Source organism: Trichechus manatus, unplaced genomic scaffold (genome assembly GCF_000243295.1).
Source record: "Trichechus manatus latirostris isolate Lorelei unplaced genomic scaffold, TriManLat1.0 scaffold00083, whole genome shotgun sequence".
Taxonomy (NCBI): Eukaryota; Metazoa; Chordata; class Mammalia; order Sirenia; family Trichechidae; genus Trichechus; species Trichechus manatus.
The window spans coordinates 10,736,106-10,755,399 of record NW_004444019.1 but is presented as its reverse complement, the minus strand read 5'-3'; the positions used below and the strand labels follow the sequence as shown (position 1 = coordinate 10,755,399).

General features: G+C 34.5%; 1 protein-coding gene across 50 annotated transcripts in view; it reads right to left on the bottom strand.

Annotated features, from left to right (window-relative positions):
* Positions 1–19,294, bottom strand: part of RIMS1 (regulating synaptic membrane exocytosis 1) — a 504,415-nt gene that overhangs the window by 67,940 nt on the left and 417,181 nt on the right. For 27 of the 50 annotated variants that reach the window (XM_004381365.1, XM_004381366.1, XM_023735893.1 and 24 more), the window contains one exon: positions 896–1,131. The exons of 18 other annotated variants lie outside the window; for them this stretch is intronic. In XM_004381365.1, the coding sequence (XP_004381422.1) occupies positions 896–1,131 (236 nt within the window). The remainder of the gene's footprint in view (positions 1–895; positions 1,132–19,294) is intronic. 5 more of the 50 variants (XM_023735894.1, XM_023735896.1, XM_023735891.1 and 2 more) reach the window with 1 other exon arrangement.

The window sequence follows — 19,294 nt, the reverse complement described above, 5'->3', positions numbered from 1 at the left end:
CAAGTAAAGTTTATGACAAGACTTTTGTGGTTAAAGAAAAGAAAATGGAACTAATGGGTATAAGAGGAGAAACAGGTGCTGGCAGTTTAAATCAATTCGAAAGTTCACTTACCTTTTGGTTACATTAGTCCTGAGCATAGACATGAGCAAATATTACATAATTTGAAGTAGTGCTTTTTCCTATATTTTACAATGTACAATATAAAAATAACCATCCCTCCTTCTGAAGGAGGCAAAAAAAAAAAAAAAAAAGTCCATGAACTATATACCTTGAGGACATAAAGCTTTTAAGACTTATAAGCAGTAGAATATATGTGAAATTCAAATTTGTATTAAAACATTAGTCTCTACATAAATCCAAGGACCCATTTTTCTCACATAAAAATAACTGCTCGGTTTTCACTTACATTGAAATATAACAAGTACACGTGAATTATTATATTCATACAGCACACTGAAGACTACATTTCAAGTTGCACAACTGACCTTCTTTTCTATAAAAAATATAGACATAGCCCAAATTATTAACTAATTGAATTATGGAAAATTTTGAAAAGGAGAATCCTGTTGCTTTTCTTGCAGATAAATCGATTTGGATCTCTAATACTTCTTTGCATTTCCTTGCATATTTGTAAACAGGACTTTAATTTTTTTTTCTTTTTACTTGCAAGTATCTGACCACTTTACAAACTGACAAATGGTACCTTGTTAAGACAGCTGCACAGAAAACAAAACAAAAAACCCATACTTTAACAGATTTTCAGCAACAGAAAAATAAGCTTTCTTTGCAAAGAAGAATCAAATATACTCCATAATCACAAGTCATAGCATGAAGATCAAATTTTGTCTGTCCAGCAACAACTTGAGAGATTTAGACTGAATTCACATCACTCACCTGTGTGGCTAAGTTGAGATGTGCTTCTACTCCTTCGAGACACTATTGCAACCACTTTGGCACTCAGGCTGGATCTCCTTTTCTTTCCACCTACTCCAACTGTACCCACAGCTGTGTCCGACTGACTGCCATCATTATGCTCCAGTGTGTACATCTCTCCACTCACACTGGTGCTCTTCGTGATGGCTCTTCCTGAAGTTCCCATCCGTCTGCCTTGCATTTTAGGGGTAAATGAACTATATTTACAAAGTAAAAACATATATGCATACATAAATTACAGGTCAGCACAATAGAATCTCTAAATCTAATTTATCTTGAAATAATCCAGGCAAATTTTTAGGGGAAAAAGCCAGTTCAGTAGTAGTCCTACAGCTATGAAAACCTTAAGATCACATGACTACTCCCCTATATTTACTAGATGTAGGTTAAAACAATTCCATTTCAACATTATCTACAGACTTTTTAAAGACGGCAAAGAGAAATGCAGATAATGCTATATATATGAGAGATAAATATTACTGACAACTTTTGTAAATAGTTACTATGTTTCTTTCAGAGAAAACTAAAATGCTTAAATCAATAAGAAAAGTTCATAGATTCCTGAGATAAAAATATTATGAAAACTGATATACTGAATTTGCTACATGACAAGGTTTACGGAAAAAGCATTTGTTCTAATTTTCCTTTGGGATTCCAACTAACAGACATCTCTTCGGCTACCTGAATCTTACTGATCCTAGGAAAGACTGCTAAGGATGCAGGAAAAAAAAACAAAAACTGCATGTGTTCAGAAGTTTTTCCTCCTTCCTTCCTCCATCTCCTCTACACAAATTTCTTCAACTCATTTTCCTCTTTCAGTATATCTAACTCTCATGCTCTATATTGAAAACTTCCCTTTTTGTTCATTTGTATCCAAACTTGTAAATGTTCCCAGACTGTGCTATTTTACCTGAATAGACTATCGTTCTTCTATTACAAATGAATGATTTATTGTTAGAATTTTAGGCACTGCGGAAGGTCCATGGAAGAGAAAATCCTCTCTACTTGCCAAAGTAGTGAGTGTCTGTGAGTAGAGGAGAGGTAGGGCAGGCAGGTTGGGAGCACAATATTAGGATTCTTAGAATCTTTCAAATTGCATTGCATATGTAGGTATATTATCCATAATGTTGTTGTTAGTTTCCGTCAAGTTGATTACAACTCATGGAGACCTCGTGTGTGCAGAGTATAAATGCTCCATAGGGTTTTCAAGGCTGTGAGCTTTCAGAAACAGATCACCAGGCCTTTCTTCCAAGGTGCCTCTGGGTAGGTTCTAACTGCCAACCTTTCAGCTACTAGTTGAGTGCTTAATTATTTGTGCCACAGAGGGATTCCTTTATTCACACAGACTGTCCTTTTTTAGTCTAATAAAGACCTAGTTGGATACATCTAAAATGACTCTAATTTTGTTTCCTCAAAATATTTGTAAAAACTGACTTACATGACCCTTACCATCATCTTTATTTTTCTATTTCTTGTTTTGAACTACAAAATACATCTAGCTAATATAACACCTTTTAACAGTGATGACGTTTAACATGTAAATCAGAATAAACCCAAATATTATTACAAATATTCTGATAAAACAGAAGTTCTTTGGGTTAAGTAAAATGCTTCGGTCACATATATAATGAATGTTTCAGCTGAAAGGGAAATGGTATGAGAAAGGTTGGAAGGGCAAGATCACGGAGAGATGGTAAGCTGTGGAAAAGAGACAAAACTGTTTTGTCCTTAAGATCCCTTCCCCTTCATGTACTGTGAACTGAAAATTGAGAACGAACAAATCTGTCTGGGAAGAAGTACAACTAGAATCTTCCTTAGTAGCAAGGATGGTGAGACTATGTCTCACATACTTTGGACATGTTATTTGGAGGGATCAGTTCCTGGAGAAGGATATCATGCTTGGTAAAGTAGAGGGTCAGTGAAAAAAAGGAAGTCCTTCAACGAGATGGACTGACACAGAGGCTGCAACAACGGGCTCAAACATAACGATTGTGAGGATGGCGCAGGACCGGGCAGTGTTTCGTTCTGTTGTACATAGGGTCGCTATGGGTCAGAACCGACTTGATGGCACCTAACAATAACAAAAACAACTTGATAAGGATAATTTGGAGTTTTTATTCCAAATGGCATTACTCAAATTGGTCCACATCAAAATTTATTTGATAAGATATTCTAACAATTTATTCCAGTCAGCCTTTCATCATCTCAAAGTTTTTAAAGCCATTTGTAAATCTGATAATTTTGCTATACATTTCATGCAGTGCCTTTTTCAAAACACTAATGAGGAAAGTCTCACATATACCAGTCCAAAACTGGTTTTTGTGGGATTTACATCCCCAACTACGATGGGCTCTTTTTGCTGTTAAATATTATGGCCAAATTCTTCTGTGTACTCACCAATTCATTTGAATGCATTACCTAAATCTTCCACCCCTCCTAAAGTATACTCTGACTACCAGCTTCTTCTACTATTTTACTGCAGTATTCTGCTGGAGGAAATGGGAAATGTCAGGATTTGGTTGAGTTCACAGTCATAATGTCCATCTTCAATAAAACACCTGCTACTGAGACTCAGTAGTTTTCCATCTTTCATTAATCTTTTTAACAGGGTCCCAATAGTGGTTATTGGAAACCTCTCTTTTGATTTTACTTTAAATTTTGCAGTAATGTATGGATTAATTAATGTGTACTTTTTTTTTTCCTCCCCATTCTTTCTGTAAAAATGGAATTCTATTGCAACTGTCAATTTGTACCTTTAAAATCAATCCACAAACATACTACTGTGAAATTTTGGGCAATGTTCTTCAGGCTATTGAGAAGTTTAAAAGTAGGGTGAAATGTCTTCTATCATGAAATTTATCCAAGATGAGCTAGGAAGATTCACAAACCTTTTTTATAGATACTTAACTATAGCCATAAAACGTTCTACAATGTTGACAAAAATTCTGAAAAAAAATTAAGGAAATCTGTCAGTATGGTGATTACCATATTTGGGAGCGTTAAGAAATTATATTACTCATGCGTTTGTGAATAAATATTTCCATTTCCCCTCAAAAAATAAAATATTTTGTTTAGAAGGTTAAAAACATTCTTATATGATCTAAGGATGTGTAAACCTTGCAAAAGAATGTAGAATACAATATTGTTCAATAAGAACATGCTAAGGCATTTTCAATTCTGCCTATCTAAGAACTACTAGATTAGTGGGGGAGAGGAATTTGGGGGATTTATTCTGAAGGTCACTGTTTTAGCACAAAGTTTAATTTGTTCCCAACTTTCATCATTTTAGTAAAATTGTAATTGGTGAAAAAATCTAAAAATAATTTCAAGCTAGGAAATAGTACTCATAAGCTATAAAATAACGTTTATTTAAATGGGTAGCATAATTGCCTCTAGTTTTTAACATTGTCATGTGGATAAAATGTTAAGAATCACTATTCTTTCTTAATTATGACAAAATGATTTTGTTATTTAAATAATGTACAAATGATTTCTAAAATACTAATTTTTATATATGTGTTTTGTAAAACCTTGAATATTTCCTTGGAAAAAATGAGTTTTTAAATTTTCAGAATTTATTAAGAAAATTCAATTACAGTATGCATAGAGACAAAAATACCATCTTTGCACATGTGCCCCAAAATTACAAGAGAATATTAAACACTGAATTTGACATATAAATTTCATAGACATTTTGTAATACATTTCCCCCATATTTAAGCAATATAGAATTAGCACTTAAAATTTTCAGCCATGAACTCAATATTAAAATTGTAATAAGAGGTGATGCCACAGTTTATTTTATTTTAGAATATATTATTATTTTATTTATTTTAGAAAATATGTTCTATTGCAGAAATTAACTTAACCCTTTATTTTGATTTTAATTCAAACTATAGAATTATGTTTCATATCACTTTCACTTATTTAGTATTTTTTCATATTTATAGCTGTTATTAACAAAGATTATGGGTTCCTTATAACCTTAATGAAATGACTGTGAAAACTTAACTTTGAATTGTGTCATTTATAACAAATTGGAACTACAATGCAAGTTTATTCTTTTTACAGGTCCTTAATCTTATGCAGATGTATCTAAAATCTTCCCATGGACTATATAGCAATTGTTTTCTTTTCAATTACAAGGCAGAAGCCCCCTTTAATCTTTTCTCACATGTCATCATTTGGTAAAGGAAATATGTAAAATTTTCTAATAAAATATATCTTCAGTATTTCTTGAGAATGCTTCTCTCTTTAAGATGTCTTACCATTTTTCCCAATTACAAACTCAGAATTGTTGACTGAGTTGCAAGAGTAATTATTCAAGAAGTTGTCATCTAATATCAAATACGTGCCATATAGGTATTTCCAGATAGGCTTGTACTTTCCCTTCCAAAATATAAAATACTTAACTTTAACAACTTTAAAAACATTTGAACAGCATAAACATCAACCTAAAGCTTCCAAAATTATTTGGCCCTTATAAATTCTACTGGATCAAAATGAACATGCTTTGGCATAACATACAAGACTGCTTTGGACATGTTTTACTGCTGTACCATCTTGAATTTTTCTTACAGACCTGCATATTTGTAAATGTCAAAAAACAGATCTCCAAGTGGTTGCCAGGGGCTAGGGACTGGGCGAAGGGGAGAGGAACTGTGGCTATAATGGGGTAGCAAAGTGAAATCCTGTGGTGATGGAACAGTTCTGTACCCTTTTTTTAATTAAAAAAAAATTTACATACATTTTTTACAGTTCTGTATCTTGATTGTGGTGTGGTTACACAAACTACATGTGGTAAAACTGCAAAGAACTATATACACACACACACAAATGAGTGCTTGTAAAACTGGTGTAATCTCAACAAGCTCTGTGGATTGTACCAATGTTAATTTCCTAATTTCCATATTGTACTGTGGTTAAGCAACATGTTACTATTGCGGAGGCTGGGTGAAGGGTGCACGAGACTCCTCTGTACATTTTTTTTTAGAAACTTCCTGTGAATCTATAATTTTTTTAAAGTTTAAACAAATTTCATTATATCAATCTCACATTTTAAAAACTGTCAATGAAAGACTGAGCAGTATTATAGACCAAAGGAGACTAAGGAAAAGTACCAACTAAATGCAATGTGGTATCCTGGATAGGATCCTGGAATGGGACAAAAAACAAAAAAAATTAGTAAAATAATTTGTGAATTCTGAATAATGCCTGTAGTTTAATTGGTAATATTATACGAATCTTAAGTTACTATTCTGGATATTTGTACTATGCTTATGTAAAATGTTAACATTGGGGGAAACAGGATAAAACAAGAGAACTCTATTATTTTTGCAACTTTGCTATTAAGTTTAAAAGTAGTTCAAAACAAAAAGTCAAGAAAAAAAGGTCTCCCATATTTATTAGACTTAAAATAGAAAAATCACCCCGATAATTCTAATATATCTTCTAGTAGTCTCCTTTGTACCCTAGGTTTACTATGGATACGAAAAATACTTCTGGCTAAATATGTTTATGCGTCCCTGTTTCTTCACCTGTTATTTGTTCTGCTTCCTTTGCCTGGAGAATGATTCCTGTCATTTATGTGCGTCTGAATTCTTTAATATGCATCTTAAAGGCTTTCTACTTTACGAACCTGTTCAGCGTCTCTCAGCTGGAAAGAGTCATGGTTGTTGTCTCCCAGCACTTAGTTTTCTATTCTGTCCTGGTTATATTAAGATTCTTACATTTCATATTAGCATGCTCCTATGCATCACTAAATTTGCTATAGCACCTTTCCCATTGTTGAATGAATGCATGGTTTATGAGTAGGAAGTGGAAAAAGTGATCTATCAGTATACAGACTGTGATGAAACTCAATTTTAAAAATCAAACAAACAAACAAAGTACCTTCTTTGATCCTCTCTCTCCCTCCAGCTACTGACTTTTTTGCTGAAAAATCTCCTGTAGGAGTTGTCTGTATGTCGTCTTTTCCTTTTCTCTCCTGACCTAACTGGAGTCAGGCTTTGGTCCTACTACAGCATCAAAACTGCCTATCAAAGCCACCGATCAGTCCACACAGCAAAATCAGTCACTTCTCCTTATCCTTTTGACCTCTCAAAATGTCGATTATTTAACAAATCATTTGATTCTCTTGGTCTTGAAACACTTTATGCCCATTGACGCTCCTACCTAGTGCTTCATTGGCAGGACCTTAGTCTTAATCACTAAACATTAGAGAGCTGCAGTGCCCAGACCTTTGATCTATGTTCTTCCATAGATGTTTCACCTGATTCCATGGCTTGAAATATCATCTATATGCTGCTGATTCCAAATGTATTCCTCCACTTCGTCCTCACCCCTGACCTCCAGACTCATATATGTAGGTATCAGTTGACATCCCTGCTTAGATGTCTGTTAAGGTTCTCAAACAACACATTCAACCCCACAACAGCAACAACAATAATAACAAAAAGACTACTCCCCCTTTAATCTTCCATATCACATTAAAGACACCTCACTCATCCAACTGCTCAGAGTAATCACGGCCTCCTTTCTGCTAAGAAAAAAATGTGGAAATAAGAAGGAAAAAAAAAAAAAAAAGGATTGCCTTACTTTTATGCCATGCTTGAGTATTATCTAACAAGCTCACCTATGGGTCATTTGACTCTTTAAGGGGAATGCAAAGTTGTTGTTGTTTTTTTTACTTACTATTTACTCTTATAATTAGGATCCAAACATATCACAACTCTGTAAAGGTAGATGCTATCTTAAAGAAAACTGAGAAGAGACAAATGATTACTATCTAGTAAAGAGATAATTTCAAACGTTATTGTTTTGTTGACCTATAGCACATTATTCAATTTTAAATCTAACTTAGTAATATTATTCTAGCATTCTGGATTTTTCTTTCCCCACTGACTATATATGTATATCTTTCTTGAATCTTCTTTGGAACCAGCTTGTCATCCTGTTGGTTCTCTTACTAATGAGTTAATTACAATTTCAGCCTGTGCTATTTTTGTGATAATTACGCTTTAATTTTGAGAATTATGTTTTGACAGTTCTGGAGATCCCATCAAAGATGCCCAAATGGACTCAGCTTCTAGAGCCAATTAAACTTTGTTGTCGTTGGTGAGCAATTACGGGCAGTTTAAACCCAAGTATGCCTTTTCCTGCCTCCTAGATTTAATCTTAAGTGGCAACAGAACATTGCTTTCAGTAATTCCCTATTTTTGTTTTTTCTTTTTCCAAACTTTGGTTTTCTCTATTTATTTTGTTTGGGTTTTGCTTTTTTGTTTGTTTGTTCCTGGTTCTAGTTCTTGGCAAAACCTGGCTCTGATTTTGCTTTTGTTCTGATTAATAATATATTCCCCAGTAGTGGAAGTAACAGTAGGAAATCTATGTGCTGATGAAAACTGTTGAATGGCAGACATCAGGGATATACTGAAAATTGGGTGACAGATGACAGAAACATGGTCGGTTAGTTTTTTTGAGTGTCTGTTTGCTTTCAGTCAAGAACATATTTTGTGCACACTGAAAGAAGAACAGCCCTGCAAGTTCGCAACTTAGGTTTCTGTGTTAATTTTGAACATAAGACGGAGTTGCAAAACTGAAGCTGCTCATTCTTTTTGTATGTTTAAAAAAAGTCTTTTAAATTGGTTATAAAAATCTTGCTTTGTGTATACCTAGGAATAGCTAGTCCAGACAGACAGATGTTAGATTCTATGGTATCTTAAATTTAACAGAGCTCCTGTTCTGATTGACAAATACAGATTAATAAGTGGTTTTATAATTCTAACATACAGGAACTAAAGCACCCCCAGAGACAGGAAAACAATTAAAATTCTAATACTTTGAACTTACAAGCCTTTTAAGAAAAATCCAATCTCAAGGAATTGCTAACTCAGAAGCACTTTTATGTAGGAATCCAAACCTGCACAAAGTGAATCCTTGGAAAGTCAAACTGGTTTGATAGTTTTATCTTAAAAACAGCTTTATGAAAACCGCAATGAGATACTACTTCACACCCCTAGATGAATATAATAAAAAAAGACAGACAATAACAAGTGCTGACAAGGATGTAGAGTTATTGGAACCCTTATCCATTGCTACTGGGAATGTAAAATGGTACAGCCACTTTGGAAAACAATTTGGCAGTGTCTTAAAAAGTTAAACATACTGTTACCATATGATCCAGCATTCCACTCTTAGGTATACACCCAAGAGAACGGAAAACATGTATCTACACAACCACTTGCATATGAATATTTATAGAAGCATAATTTGTAATAGCCAAAAAGTGGGAACAACCCAAATGTCCATCAACTGATGAACGGAGAAACGAAATGTGGTATATCATACAACAGAACATTATCAGCCATAAAAAGAAACAAAATGCGGATTTATGCCTCAAAATTGATGAACTTTGAGAACATTATGCTAAGAGAAAGAAGTGAAACAAAAGCCACATATTATATGATCCCATTTATATGGAATGTCCAGAAGAGGCAAATCCACAGACACAGAAAGCAGTTTAATGGCTGCCACAGACAAAGTAGGGGAGGGGGAGAAATGAGGAGTAACTGTTAATGGCTAAAATCCTTTCAGGCTAATGGAAATATTCCAGAATTAGACATGGTGATGGTTGCACAACTTATGAATATATTAAAAACCACTGAACTGTAGACTCCAAAGAGGGTGAATTTCATGTAAATTGTATCTCAATTTTTTTTTTTTTTTAAAAAGGCTTTATGCTTTCTCCAAGGAGCCCTGTTGGTGCAATGGTTAAGCACTCAGCTGCTAAGCAAAAGGTTGCAGTTTGAACACACCAGCGGCTCCATGGGAGAAAGACCTGGTGATCTGCTCCTGTGAAGAGTACAGCCTAGGAAATCCTATAGGGAAGTCACTCAGTCCTGTAGGGTCACTATGAGTTGGAATCAACTTGATGGTACACAACAAAAACATGCCTTCTCTCAGATTTTATCAGTGTGGTATATAATTCAAGTAAAAAAATGTATTTTATTTTCTAAGATTTAGGTTGGTTTTCCAATGGACAGGCTGAGAAATTTCAGTTAACCTGAAATTCCTAAACATCCTATAGTAGTTTCACTTAATGGATAAGCTAACATTTCTTTCAGTAATGTTTAAGATTATGAAAAAATGTAAAAGTTATATAATAACTAAATTGAATTATAATTCTGAAAAACTCTGATATCAACACTAATTGTCTTGCTTAGGGTGTACCAGTTTAAACACAACTTCCAAGTTTTAGATAACTTTGTGACCTTGAATCAGTATTAAATTTAATTAGTTAGTAAAAGTATTTGAATATCTGGTCAATTTCTAAGTAAGATAGGCTATAAAACATTATTAACTAAGGGAAAATATATACATAAATATGAACATGAAAATGCATCTCATATCTATAGTCTGTATATTGGCTTTACCTTTAGGTCATGTGAAGGTTTATGCTCATTTTTGCAACTTTAAGAAAATGTCCAAGAAATACTATGAATGTAGGATATTATGTGTGCTTACAAAACTTGCTGGGGTGCTATAATGCTTGCATATGATAGCCTGTTCTCAATTATTTACCTCTGAGTTTTTCTATGAAATAGAAGCTATTAATTGTGTTCTTAGGTGCCATCTAGTCAGCTCCAGCTCACACTGACCCTACGTACAACAGAATGAAACACTGCCTGATCCTGAGCCATCCTCACAGTCATTGCTATGCTTGAGCCCATCGTTGCACCCACTGTGTCAATCCATCTGTTGAGGGTCTTCCTCTCTTTCGCTGACCTACTTTACCAATCAGTCCTTCTCTAGGGACTGACCCCCCTTGATAACATGTCCAAAGTATGCAAGACCAAGTCTCACCATCCTTGCTTCTAAGGAGCATTCTGGCTGTACTTCTTTGAATTCAGATTTGTTCGTTCTTCTGGAAGTCCGTGGTATATTCAGTACTCTTCACCAACACCATAATTCAAAGGCATCAGTTCTTCTTTGGTCTTCCGTATTCACTGCCCAGTGTTTGCATGAGTATGAGGCAACTGAAAGCTAGTTACTTAGGTTAAAAGTTGTAATTAATAAGGGTGGTTGATTCTAAACTAGAAACAACAGTGGCAAAGATAGACTATTATTTATTCAAGATAATAGATGTGGTTTTATTTATCAAAAGGAGGAAACCTTTCACTACAGTAAAATACCAGGAATATGAATGATGATAATAAAAGACAGAACTTGGGTAGATACATTACACTGTAGAAAGTTTAAGGAAAAGTGAATTATTTATCCTGGTTTACTGTACTGCAAATAGTAACTCTTCAGGGCAAGAAAATATGTTAAAACTTTGACTAACTGGGTCCATGTTGAAGGAGATATTCATAAGATAATAAAAAAGGTTTGTGAATCCTTTACTGACAAATGTTATATTAATGCAAAACTAGAATCTGGCTTAGTAATGGCAGGCCAACTACTAAGGAACAGGAGTTGTACTTCATATGTGGAATCATATCATATCAACTGTGAAAAAATGTTTTAATTCTTTATTTACAATCTTTATAGCTTTTATTTACCTCAAAATCATGCGTATGACCTCAGCGAACTTTGGAGAATACTGTTCACTATTTATAATCATAAATGTGTATTGAATTTCATCAAATGCTTTTTTCCTGTTATCTATTGATATAAACCCATTGCTGTTGAGTCGATTCTGACTCAAAGGGACCCTATATGACAGAGTAGAACAGCCTCATAGGGTTCCAAGGAGCAGCTGGTGGATTCGAACTACCAATCTTTTGGTTAGCAGCCATAGCTCTTAATCACTCTGCCACCAAGATTTCTTTCTTTTATTTTATAATGAATTACATAGAGAGAACGTTAAACCAAGTGTGTATTTGTGGAATAAAGCTGTTGTGGTTATAATATATCATCTTTTTATATATCTCTGGATTCAATTTGTTGAAATTTTATTTGGGGTCTTTTTGTCTATGTTAAATGAGAGATTTTGGCCTGTGATTTTCCTGTCTTACCATGTCTTTATCAAGTTTATCAAGGATAGGCTGGCCTCATAAAAAGAGTTAGGACATGTTATCCTCTGGAGAGATCTGTGTAAGATTTAGCGTATTTATTGTTTAAATATTAGGAATAATTTACTAATGAATCCATCTGGGTCAGGAATTTTCTTTGTGGGAAGGTTTAAAACAATTATGGATCTATTTTTTCAAACATGTAAAAGTCTTCAGATTTTTAAATTTCTTATGTCATTTTTGGTAAGTTGTATTTTTTAAGGCATTTGTACACTTCATTTGAGTCAATGATGTTGCTGTTGTTAACTGCTGTTGAGTCGATTTTGACTCATACTAACCACATGTGACAGAGTAGAAATGCCCCATAGGGCATTTTCTAGGCTGTAATCTTTACAGGAGCAGATCACCAGGTCCTTCTCAGCTGGAGCTGCTGGGTGAGTTTGAACCGCCAAACTTTCAGTTAGCAGCCAAAAGATTAACCATTGTGCCACCCAGACCAAAAACCACACCTGTTGCCGTCCAGTCGATTTTGACTCATAATGACCCTATAGGACAGAGCAGAGCTACCCCATAGGGTTTCCAAGGAGCACCTGGTGGATTTGAACTGCTGATCTTTTGGTGAGTAGCTGTAGCTCTTTACCACTACAGCCACCGGGGTTTCCACTGTGCCCTGCTCTTTAAATCAGTGGTAGGCAAAGTATTTTGTAAAAGGCTCTGTAGTAAGTTATTTTAGGCTTTATAGGCCATATTGTCTCTGTTGCAACTACTAAACTCTGCTGTTGTGGCATGAAATCGGCCATAATACAATATATAAACAAATGGGCATAGATTTGTTCCAATAAAACTTTAACTACAAAAATAGGCAGTGGGCCAGATTTGACCCGTTAGTCTGCTGACTCTGATCTGAGTTGTAAAACTCATTCCCATAAAGTTACTCAGAATATCACTTTAATATCTTCATAACCTGTATTGATATTCCCTTTTTCATTTCTGATACTGGCAATTTGTATTTAACCCACTTACTTTTGATGCAATTACTGATATAGCTGGAGTTAAAAGTCTATCATTTGCAACTTGTTTTTACTCATCTTGCCTGTTTTTTCTTTTACTTCTCCTCTTTGCTTAACTAAATTAATCAAGTATTTATAATTACTTCATTTTTTTCTCCACAATTAGCTTTTGAATTGCACATTCTTCTATTATTGTATTAGTGGCTACACTAGAGATTAAAATATGCATCCATGATTATTAGATTCTTCCTTAAAACTTAGAAATTCTTCCACTTGCAGAATGACATAAGAATCTTAAAACACATTAAGTCCATTTATTCTCTTGCTACCCTTCATGCAGTTATTTTACTTCTACGTATGTTTTGACCACCACAAGATATTTCTATTATTTACTCTTGACAGTGTTCTTCATTCTTTCGTCAAGTTTAGTACTTCCAACTAGGAACATTCTCCTTGAATATGAACAGCTTCTGTTAGTATTTTTTGTAGTGTAGGTTGGCCAGTGATGAATTCTCATAGTTTGTTTTATTTGATTGATTGGTTATCTGAAGGACATTTTTGCTGGATAATATTTACTGAGTCTAAAATTGTAGGTTGGACGTTTTTCCTTTTTCCTTCCAGCATTCTTTCTTTCAGTTATTCTTTTCCTCTTTGGCTTTCATAATTTCTCTCAAAATTTCAGGCAAAGTCTTATTGTGGCTCCTCTGAAGTTAATGTCTTTATTTTTTTTTTTTTTTTCCTCAGAAAATTCTAGGAAATTTTTTGTCTGTAGTTTTCTGTAATTTAATTGTGATTTTTTAGATTTTTTTTCCCTCCTCCTATATCCTACATGGGGTTTGGAAAGGTTCTTGAATTTGTGACTTGACTTCTTTCAACAGTTTTGAAAACTTCTCAGCCAGTCTCTCAGTATTCAAATTTTGCCTCTGCCATTTCCTCTCCTTTTGGGACCCTGACTATATGTACATTAGAACTTTTCACCATGTCCCATGTTTCTTATGTTCTCCAGTTTCCAGCCTTTCTCTCTGTGCATAGACTTATATACTTCCTACACTTAGTAATCTTCTCTTTTGCTGTTTCTAACCTACCATTAAACCCACCTAGTATATTTTTATTGCAGTTTTTAGCTCTAGAATTATCTTTTTTTTTTTTTTAAAATAGATTCCTAGTGTTGGCTGCAAATATCACCTTCCTTTATTTTCTTGAACATATTATTGATATTTTCAAGTCCTATTTTATAATTCTATTGTTAGTTTTTAGCAAGTTGGTCCTTTTTTTTTTTTTTAAAGCATGCCTCATAATTTTAATTGGATGCCAGACACTGTGGATGAAGAACTGTAGAGGTTTTAGGTGTTATTTTTTTCCTCAAAGAAGGTTACATTTTTCTTTTTGTTAGCACATAGAATTCATCTTGATCTTGCTCAGTGTTGGTTTTAAAGCTTTGCCATTACTCATGGAGGGCACTCTTTACTCCCAGAGTATGGCCTTTCTGGTATTTGTACAGGAAATCAAAGGTGTTTATCAAGTCCCTCTAATTTTGTGGGACTTGAAGTCCAATCTATGTCTCTTTCCCCAGCACTGGGCAGCTGCTAGAATCTCTGCTCAGCTCTCTAGCCTACCAGTTGTTAATTTTTGTTTGTTTTCTTAGAGTCCGTCCCTCTGCATGCATAGGGTATTAGCCAACCAATTACTTTAGGGGAATCTGTGGTAAATTTTGGAACTCCCCACGATGCCTCTCTTCTCTGTGGGATTTTGCCTCTTAATTTCCAGCTGCCCTGTCAGTTCTTAAACTGTGACATCTGTCTCCTCAGCCTGAAAAGATACCTTCTTTCTGCTTGGGCTCTATTATACCATGCTGCTGTGAATTAGAAAGTACCTTCAGAGGAAATGGGGTAAATTTGACACTCACCTGTGTGCTTTCTTTCTTTCAAGGATTGGAACCCTTCAAATTTCTGCCTACTCTCAAGCGCCTTCAAATACTTTACTGTTTGTTTCCTTGCTTGTTTAGCTTTTGTAGTTGTTATAGATAGAAAGTTAGTCTAATACAAGCTATTCTTCAAGACTGGGATTTGAATGTCTATGTTATCTTATTGCTTATTTTTGAATAAGAGTAGAATTATCCAGATCAGTTATGCTGTCATCGAAATAACTATATCATTAGTAGTGAAGATTTACGTGCCATAGTTCTGTAATAGCAATTTATTTCTTTGCAAGCTACACTGAATATCTTCTGCCACGGTGATCCCTATATACAGTTCCCCTGATGCCCTGCTTCTGTCACAGGATGGCAGGTTTGTGAGGCTTCTTGTCTGAGTTGATGTCATCTGTTACTCTGAGGTATAAAGCAGTGTTTTGGGATGTTCCAGGGATAAGGCTTTCTCTAGTTTTTACAGATTCTAGACAGGAATTTTTGATCACGCATTTTAAAGTTGCACCATTTACTTTAGGGAATTCTACTTTCTATTCCATATTTGAATAAGTCAGAATCTACTCTTGGCATTTTTCCTTACTTTGGTCCAGATTTCACTGACTTGAAAACTGTTTCCTACAGTTTTTATGGTTTAGGGATATGGTTGTTTCCTAGTTTCATGGAAGATAAAACTTTATTTCTTTTTTATAAAATTTAGGTCGTTTTTAGTTGGTAATCAGAAAGAAGTAAAAACGTTTGTTCTATGCAATCTTCAGTCCAACATCATGAGGACTATTTGGGAAGTAAAATCAATAGGACTTGACATTTCATTTGAACATGCATCCTCAAGGGGGCAAAACTGGCTTGAGAGGGGATGGTTAAGAATTTTAGATATTACAATAATTTGTAGTTTTCCAAAGGGCCATAGTACATAAGTAAATACACAATGCATCTGTGGTATTAAAATTTCATGTGGAGAGGGTAATTAGGAAAAAAGCATCTAAAAGCGTCTTTGTTGTTGTTAATTGCCATTGAGTCAGCTCCAACTCATGGTGACCTTATATATAACAGAATAAAACATTGCCCTGCCCTGTGCTGTCTTCATGATCATTGTGAGTCCGCTGTTGTTGCTATTGTGTGGTGCCTTCCAACCTAGGGGGCTCATCTTCCAGCAGTATATTAAACAAATATTCTGTTGCGATCCACTGGTTTTCACTGGGTAATTTTCAGAAGTAGGTCACCAGGCCTTTCTTCCTAGTCTGTTATAGTCTGGAAGCTCCACGGAAACCTGTCCACTATAGGTGACCCTGCTGGTATTTGAAATACCAGTGACATAGCTTCCAGCATCATAGCAACATGTTAGCCACCACAGTATGACAAACTGGCAGATAAGTGGTGAAAAAGGCTCTTTGGGGGGGGTGATAATCAAAAAAAGATTGACAAACACTGCATTAGAAGGAGGACTGCGGGAGAGTTGAAAATTAGTGTGGATTTCTTTTTCTTTTAAAATTTGGGAACAGGATGAATAATGGTGTGTACAGAATATAAGTGTTCTGCTGAAATACTAAATAAGACAATATATTTTTTATCTCTGCTTTAAGAAATGTTGTTTTAAGGGTCTTAATTACTACCAATCGCCAGCGAAAAATATATATCCTCATTTATGTTCAGCTTCTCTGTTATAAATGCAATTATACACACACATATATACACAATGTTCATGCTCTACAATATTCAATATATACCAAAACATAAGAAAATCATATCTAATATCATGTATAAACCATGAAATTATATAAATGAGCCAAATGATCAAGTCATAAAATTGAAGAGGAAAACAAATTATTTTGTTAATATTTCTGTTGTTTTAGTTTACAAAGGAACAAAGAAGAAAACAACTTATTTTGGATGATTTAGTCCTCCTGAGGATCCTTCTAGGTCTATGTTTTCTTGATTCTCTCACTATGCTGGTTACGTAATAGGTAGCCAGTTAGCAATTATTAATTAATTCATACTTGATTATCATGGTCACAACTATAAGATGGCTTAATTGAAATCAAGGTAGTCATATTTTAAAATGAGTAAAAAAATATAGCTCTAAATGATAATTTTGTAGATAACTAAAAACTTGTGCTTACAAAAACCATTTGGTGGAGAAAAACATAACAGAAGCTAACCAAATATATTTTGGTGGTTGTGGTGGAGTGTTAAGTAATTTAAAATTCTGTTTTCTTGGGGGAAACTCCTGAAAAAATGGTGAAGTAAAAAATGCCTTAAAATCTTTACTATATTGCTTTTAAGTTAAGAAATTCTAAGGGTAGTACTATGAAGTCTGTTAATTGTGAAAGCTGACACAGTGAAGTTGGAAATGAAATATATTCATCTGAACAGTCTGTATTATGCTATGTGAAGCTAAAATGCTAATATGTAATGCTAAAAGTATCCTTTGCCGTCAAGTCGATTCTGACTCATAGCAAACCCTGTAAGTCGGAATCAACTCTATGGCAATGGGTACTTTTTAGCATTTTAGCTTTAAAAAGTAATAACAAATATTTCACCTATCTTATATCAAGTGTATAAGTGATAAATAAAATATACTGTAGGGAAACAGATCAACTGAGCCCAATATAAACCAGTCTGCTAGTTACTGTTTTCTTTGAAATTAGAGGTTATTAGTGTACTATGCTGAAAACTCAATACATATTACACAATCCTGCAGCCAGATCATGTGTACTATTTGAATTTCAAAGACAGCTAATAGCTAAAGAATTAGAACCAGATCTCATATTTTAATTATTTTCCTTATTAATTAGAGCAGTGTTAGAATTTTTTGTGGCACCTATTTTGGTTTAGAATATGTTTCCAAAGCAGCAGAACTTCCTTTTTTTAAAAAAAAAAAATTTCACAGACCTTTAAAATATAAAACAAATTTCTCTAGTTGAATGACAAAGCCCCTGGAGTCCTCCACTCTAAGTAGTTACCTTATCTTTCAGTTTCTTCCTGTTCCAAACATACAAGAGTCTACAAGACAACTTTGGGACACAGTAAGATTTGCTAGAACATCAGTGCTCCATGGGTACAACTTTGAAAACAACCACTGTAATAAAATTGAACTGTTCGAGAGTCAAAGCCACACTTTAATTCATTCAGCTCACTATAAATCACAGTTAACTGAAACAAATGAATGTTAATAATCAAAATCCAAATTCTGAAAGGTATTACACCATACTATGTGGTGGTCATCTGCCTGTAAGACATATAACGATGACTTTTAAAAGTATAAAGGAATTCACCTAACATTTAATATCATATATGCAGTCACTGAGTTAGAATTATGTAGCATGACTCTATGGTTTCAAAGCATTCTGCTCTACACTATTTCCTTTTCTTCTCTCACAGTCCTCTGAGGCAGGAGTGGTAGGTATGATTCTTATCTTTCAAATGAATATACACATAATAATATTATTATTCAATATATCAAGATCTCCTTGAAAACCAAAGAGCTAAGGATCATGTCTGTTTTGTTTTGCACCACATACTCAGCATCAAGTATGGTATCTATCCATAACAGGCACCCTATAAATGATAGGTGAATGAGATAATGAATGAAAGACAAAACAGAAAAATAAATCAAGGTCCACAGAAGTTGCATACTTGTTGAAGTTCTCAGTGTGATTAGTAGTGCTACAACACTACACATATATACACCAGAATGTTGGTATCTATATACTACCTGACTATGTTATTCAGGTCTTTTTTACTACTACAAGATGCAAAACTTTCTAAATACATTCTGTGGATGACACGCTTTGACCTTTCATGAGTATCTGTCTAAGCTTTAAATACTCTCTATTAAGATACCTAACAAATTTCTGCTCTGCAAACTGCACCATCAGAAAAAGGGTAATGTTTATCATATTATTTGTGCCAAGTATTTGGTTAAGACTCTTGCCTCCCCAGAACCCTTCTCCCCTACTACCTTGAGAATCTGAGAAGTGATATACAAAAGAAGCAAGTCTCAAAGCACTGTGCACAGGCAAACTAAAGTTCTAACCCATGTGCTGGGAATGGGATGCTAAGTCCAGGAATCATAGAAATGTTCCTTACAAGGACCACTTATATAAAAACAAGCATCAGATTTGATTCCTATTTAGAAGGTTATGTGAATAATTTTTAAGTTCCAGTAATTAAATGTAAACTACATCTTTGGCATAGGGCACAGTTGGGAGGGGTCAAAGTGAGCGGGTAGATACTATGGTGAATAAAAAACCCACTGGCCTCGAGTCCAACTCATAGCAACCCTATAGGACAGAGTAGAATTGCCCCATATGGTTTCCAAGGCTGTAAATCTTTACGGAAGCAGACTGCTACATCTTTCTCTTGAGGAGCAGCTGATGTGTTTGAACTGCCAAACTTTCGGTTAGCAGTTGAG